Source organism: Hippocampus bargibanti, linkage group LG13 (genome assembly GCF_051943395.1).
Source record: "Hippocampus bargibanti isolate YZ-2025 linkage group LG13, ASM5194339v1, whole genome shotgun sequence".
NCBI classification, from domain to species: domain Eukaryota; kingdom Metazoa; phylum Chordata; class Actinopteri; order Syngnathiformes; family Syngnathidae; genus Hippocampus; species Hippocampus bargibanti.
In genome coordinates, this window is record NC_142746.1 from 22,874,165 (window position 1) to 22,880,691 (window position 6,527).

The following is a 6,527-nucleotide window of genomic DNA, read 5'->3' on the forward strand; positions in this document are numbered from 1 at the left end:
TCGGTTCCGCTTTACGTCTCAATAGCATTTCAGCATCTCGACTTGATTTCGCCGATTTAGTTGTTATTTCTCTTCTTTTCCTTTCGGCTCTTCCTTTCAAGGGGTCGCCACAGCAAATCAGTGCCCTCCATCTTGAGAGGTTTGGATATGATGTCATCCTACGATACGTACATCCCATTACTTTTCATCTCATAAATGTCGCGAGCCTGCTTTTTGCTTCCGTGTTGACACAAATCATGATACACATCAATGAATGATGACTATCGCGATGTCGTACGACTCAGTCGACACATTTTTGTGTTCATTCGGTGAGGATAAAGAAAAACAAATGTTCCAAAATAGGCAGTCGAAGAATGGCTCAAAGAAAGCAAAAGGTTCGTTCCCATACCGGGAGTCGAACCCGGGCCGCCTGGGTGAAAACCAGGAATCCTAACCGCTAGACCATATGGGACATAGGCTCAGGTTGTAAAACATTTATATATCAAGAATACGTATTCAGTTTGAAATATCGAATCGATTAATTAGTTTCTAAGGTTGTTAGGGAGCGTCCCCTACATCTTTCTTTCACCTGTGATGAGAGAAAATGTAATCACCATGTCATATATCCCATACCTTGTCTCCGCTTTTCCTTTTTCAAACTTCTTTTCTGTCTTTTTGGGCCGCTAGCAAGACAATTTCAACGTCAATTTGGTTTGCTTTTTTTGGGGGGGGGATTTTGAACGTTATTCGGTGTGCTCTGGTATTGCTGTGTCTTGGGTTGTGTCTTCTTCGACGTCATTTTTTGTGTTGGTTGATCCTGACGCCATCTTCGTGTCAGTCAGATTTAGTGGCACGATGGCCAAGGGCTACTAAATACTTGTCGTATTTCCTTTTCTGGGGAGCTTTTGGTGTTTTTGAATGAGCGGGGGCAACAGGTGGGCGTTCTAAGACACGATATGGATTTCATTGAACGTTTTTGGAGCATCCCGCGCCGGTGGAATCGACCGGCGGGGGCGGGGCCAAGGGGATCCGGGGACCGGACGGCCGGTCGCCGTCGTCGGCGCCGCTGCCGCCGGCGGCTCTGGCGATCCTGCTGAGGGCGCCCTCGTACGGGGACGGCAGGTAGACCATCAGGAAGACGCCGTCGTCGGAACCGGAGCCGGGCAGTTGGCGGCGAATCGACGACAGCAGCCGGCATTTACTCTCCGGGTCGCGCAGGTCCTCCAGCGCGACGACGTCGCCCCATCGCAAGACGCGCCTTCGCCGCCACAAGGCCACGCCCACCAAGGCGAGGAAGAACACCAGAGCAGAGGAGAGCGTCGCCAGGGCGACGGCGCCCGCCGGGCCCCAGCTCGCGGGGCGCGACTCCTCGCCAGAACTATGCCGGGCCTGCACCGGTGAAGGGGGAGACGGATAATCGAACGGAGATTATCCCAGAAATTAAGAGTGTCCCGCTTCTAGAATGGTATGATTTTTTTTTTCTTCAAAAACACAAGTCTTCAACGTTCTCGCGGCGGTATGTTTGTGCAAAAAGGGCCTCTCATCATTTGACGCGGAACGTGTCAGATTCAGTGACGGCTGTTGACCCGCAGAGGGCGCCGCGGGTCCACACGAATCGACAAAGTGCAACCTCAACAAGTGCACGTCGCTCAATAAACTGAGCAGTTCACTCTTTCCGGATGCGTGACGTTTTCGAACGAAATGTTAAGAACATGCAAGACGGCGTGCATTTATGATCTGTTGTCGCTGTTTTTTTGTTACGACCCATGTCTTGACCGATAGGCAAGTAGACTGGCGGCATCGGAAAGCCCGTTTGCCTCCCGCTGCAGAGGTCTCGGGTTCGAATCCAGGCCGCCCGGGCCCGACCGTGTGAAGCTTGCATCGCTCGCCGAGCCCGCACGCGCGGGTTTGATCTCCATTTTGGGATGGGCTGCGGCGCGCCCCGAGCCCCGTGAGTCCAAAGCGGATTACAAATGGGGCTCGGGATCACGTTGAAATCATATCAAGACGTGCAGAAAACGACTCTCCATTTCCTTGATACTTTATTTGTCCCTAAAGGTGACTTCGACTGAAATGTTACTTTTTCCGGCCACTAAAGTTCATTGATATTTTCGTTTTTTTTAACGATGCTTTTATTTAGATTTGATTGTCTTGATTGGGTGATCGAATTTGAAGGCGATTCTGCGACGAAGTTTGACATCTTTCTTAAACGACGACGACGACGACGACCCATTCCAACGAGTCGGGCTACTCACGTCGCTGTTGGCGTCGGTGGACGTTCCGCTCGACCAATCCAGCGAATCTCGGCCGGCGGGTCCGAACTTGGTCCAGCTGCTATCCAGAAGATTCCTCATGGGGGCCGATCGCTGACCGGCGGCGCCCGCTGGCGTGCTCGTGGACAAAGTCGACGCGTTCGTGTGAGCTGCGCCTCGCCGGCGGACACCCATTTGTATGAGCCCTCCCGTGCAAGCGCACGCGCGCGCGCGCCAGCCCCGGTCCCGGTGGGAGGGGGCGGTGAGCGTCAGTGCCTTCGCTGTCCACTGTGTCCAGTGTCCGCGTACAGCTTCGACTTCGGTGGCGCCTCGAGTAGCGAGTCACTTCCGCGACTTGGGAATAAACGATTCGCCTTCTTACGACCACGATTGAAAACTCGTCTTTTGTATGAGCTCAGACTCCATTTTCCACACCTTCTTCCCACTTTTATAAACGTGGCCGAATGTCGTGTTCGCCGTGATGACGTCACCCGCCAGGTGGCTGCCATTGCGATGGGACGTTTCCTCTTTGCTTTTCCCGCCTATTCCGAGCACTTCGCGCGCAAGCTGCTCTCGCGAGCTTTGTCAATTGTTGTTTTTTTTCTTCCTGTTTTGGTCTTTCATCTAATCCCGGCCAGCAAACTCAAATGAAAACGAGTCAAAGAATGTGAAGCGGCGAGCTGCTTAACGTTCAAGATGAAAAACTTTGAGATGATCCATTTGGTGTGGAAATCTCCAATCCCACAAAGTTAAACGAGGATTGGCGGCAAGCGAACGGACGCGTGCGTGCACGCGCTTCACATGGCCTACTTCTTGCCACGCATACGCGTGAATAATGAGGGCGAGTTGATAAGCGAAGGTCATCGACGCTTAGCTCTCTTTCGTTCCCTTGCAATCGCATGGACACGAAAGCATGCACCACTTCCTTAAACAAAGCACGATACAGTATTTCATCCCCGGGGGGCCGCCATCTTAGGCGGTGTCGCTACCTGTTGCTACGTCACAATTTAGCGACGCTACAATGAGCTCTCTTCCACCGCCATTGTTTCTGTCCAGTGAAGCGAGCGCACTTTGTACTCGCAGTCGTGCGCCATTGCATTTTTGTGAAGTGCGCCATCGGTTTTTGGTGGGATTTTCCAAGCTCTGCATCTTATGACGACGTATGACACACGTTTCCCACCAATACAACAACGACAAACAGGAAAATAAATGGATTGAAGTTTATACTCTTTTTGCTAACACTACAGTTTAGAAAGTTGTATTTTTATAACTAATGAATATCTTTCCCCATAACTGCTTAGTTTGGAGCAAAAAGAAGCCAAAGCGATAGAAATAGAGTTGATTTTTAGCGAGCTGCTATATCAACAGAATCACTAATTTTATGATCTCATGGCTTTCTCCTTCGTTCCACATCTTACTGTGTTAATGTGTTACTTTATTACTACTTTTTTTCAGTTATGTTATAAACAAAATGGTCGGAAGATCAAGAAAGAAATTGGTCCTGATGACGAGACGGGCGCTCGTGTCAACGTGGCCTCATTCGGAAATGGCGTCGGGAGGGGGTGCAGATGTAAAAGACGTTAAGCAGCTTTAGGGCTTAATGCCACATCTGTGTGTGTGTGTGTGTGTGTGTGTGTGTGTGTGTGTGCGGGCTTGTTCACACGATGATTTTGACCTCGTCCTTGGGGATAAACGTGCGCGAGGGCACGGCAGGCGCTGAAAAATAGAGCATCAAGCGCTCGACGAATTAAACTACAGGACCCACAATGCATTGCGTCTCTGTGTGTTTGCACGTCCAGTGATACCTCGGTTTACGGACCCCTTGGCTTCCGAACTTTTCGGTTTACCAACGTTAAATTGATGAAAATTTAACCTTGGCATACAAACTATTTTTTGGGATAAACATGGAGCGCCACAATGAGTGATGTGTCGTTCGCAAACGAGCCCGCTCTCCTAACAAGAAAATGGCAGCCGACTGTTTTTGTCCTCTATTCTCCGCCCCCAGTCTTCGGTTAAAGCCACGTGATTGGTCAAGAAGGCAGTAGTGAGGGGGGGGGTTTAAACATTAAAGAGAAAGGCAATGGATAGAAAACAGTGAAATTTGGACTGGTTTCAACTTTGATAGTTCAAAGGCAGAGTGTTATTATTACGGATTATTCTCATTTTAATGGTTTCCTATGGGAAATTAATTTTTGGCATACACACTTTTTGCCTTAAACACTCTGTCTGGGAACCAATTAAGTTCGTAAACCAAGGTATCACTGTATTTTATTTTTCTTGAAAATGTGTCTGGGATGGGCCGGACTCGCTCTGACAATTCCGATTGGAGGGTGCCAATAAAGCGCTGGTCAAACCTTTGGCAATGTTTTTGTTCCTTCCACGAGGGGGCAGCATTTACCTTTTGTCCATGTTAGCGCTTTGTTAAAGCTTCAGCTGTTGTTTAAGCGCTCCGTGCGGTATTTTCCGGTGTATAAGGCGCTTGTTTTTCTTGACCCTGATGACCCTGTGCCTTATACGCCGGTGCACCTTATATGTAGAGTGAGATTGAGTCACAACAGGTCTCGCAGCCAACTACTCCATCGCCGCCCCGAAAAGAAGTCGCGCCTCTACTGTAGCGCCTTATCATGTGGTGTGCCTTATATTTGGAAAACTTGTACATACAGTACACTATACTTTGATATACGATGTATACTTTCATTCATTGAAGGTGTGCCTTCTACTCCAGTGTGCCTTGTCTGAAGAAAAGGTTTGAAAAGACACCATTCATCGGGGGTGCGCCTTATACACCGGAAAAGACGCTATGTGGAATTCACACACACACGCCATGAGGGGGCTCACACATGTCTTTGGATTGGATTGGATTGGATATGCCTTTATTAGTCTCACAGTGGAGAAATAAAAAAAAAATTGCTGTAATATTATTATTATTATTATTATCGGGCTATGCAGCTGTCTATCTAGCTAGATAGCCAGCTAGCTACCTAGCTAGCTAATTGCTATCTGGTTAGCTACCTAGCTAGCTACCTATTTGCTATATGTCTAGCTGGATATATATTGGCTATCTAGCTAGTTATTAGCTATCTAGATGGCTAGCTATTAGCTATATATTAGCTAGCTTTCTATCTATTTGAGTTACTTCCGGGTTCAGTGAACTCCGGCACGTATGGCTGCCGCTGCTCACCCACACAAAAACTGCTCCTCTGACTGTAAAGTGACCTTGAGAGTTTTGAAAGGAACTTACAAATCAAATGTATTATTATTATTATTTGCTCCATCCGCTTTTTGCTTTGCAAACACTTCCAAAACAAACACGCACGCAATGATGATAAGCCTTTATCCGTGTGTGTGTGCTTGTGTGTGCACGTGTGTGTGCACGTGTGAGTGAGTGTGAAATGCAGATTTCACCCATTATGAATTAGCACCTCTATGCCATCAGTGTTTTACTGCTGTCTTCATTAGCCAGCACACACACACACACACACACACACACACACACACACACACACACACACACACACACACACACTGGCGCACACAGTCATGGCTGCCGTGTTGTCGGGCGGCTCTTTGGCCCGCTTGGAGTGCGTCATGAATGAAAAGGTGGCAGGCCTTCCACTCGTTTGCAGACACTTTAGCGCTGGTCAAACATGGCCGCCCTGACTTTTAGGGCCGCCGTGGTGTCAGAAGTATTCGAACGGCAACAAAAAGTGAAAAGAGGCCGAGAGGAAAACTGGACCACTCCTGTACCACTGAGCGCTGACACGGACGTAAAGATCATACTTGGTTGTTCAAATGAGCTTTTTTTGGAAACATTTTTATGTAGTGGTGTGCCGCGGGATTTTTTTTTCAATGAAAGAAATGTGCGCAATGGCGTCAAGGAATTTCTCCGACCATTCTCTGCACATTCGGCTCAAATTGGCTGTCTGGCTATTAGCTGTCTATCTGGCTATATATTAGCTATCTATCCAGCTAATGGCTGGCTGTCTGCCAATTGGCTATCTGGCTGGCTAGTTATCTATTAGCTGGCTGGCTATCTGTTGGCTCGCTAGCTAGTTAGCTGGCTATCTAATAGCTATCTAATTAGCTATCTGTTGGCGTGCTAGCCGGCTGGCTATCTATTAGCTATCTAGTGGGTGGCTGGCTAGCTAGCTAGTTTTCTATCTATTTGAGTTATTTCCAGGTTGAGTGAACGCTGGCGCATGTGGCTGCCGCTGTTCACCCACAGAAAAACTGATCCTGTGAATGTAAAGTGACCTTGAGAGTTTTGAAAGACGCTTACAAACGAAATGTATTATT

General features: G+C 48.3%; 1 protein-coding gene and 1 non-coding gene across 2 annotated transcripts; both read right to left on the reverse strand.

Moving 5' to 3' along the window:
* Positions 1 to 379: 379 nt before the first annotated feature.
* trnae-uuc (transfer RNA glutamic acid (anticodon UUC)) lies at positions 380 to 451 on the reverse strand. Its single transcript has one exon. It is a non-coding gene; the product is annotated as a tRNA-Glu (tRNA).
* A 7-nt stretch (positions 452 to 458) lies between these two features.
* Positions 459 to 2,677, reverse strand: smim28 (small integral membrane protein 28). Its single transcript, XM_089011466.1, has 2 exons — positions 2,235 to 2,677; positions 459 to 1,368 (listed from the first exon to the last, which is right to left on the reverse strand). The coding sequence occupies exons 1-2, from the start codon at positions 2,424 to 2,426 to the stop codon at positions 943 to 945; spliced, it is 618 nt and encodes a 205-aa protein (XP_088867592.1). The 5' UTR covers positions 2,427 to 2,677; the 3' UTR covers positions 459 to 942.
* Positions 2,678 to 6,527: the final 3,850 nt, after the last annotated feature.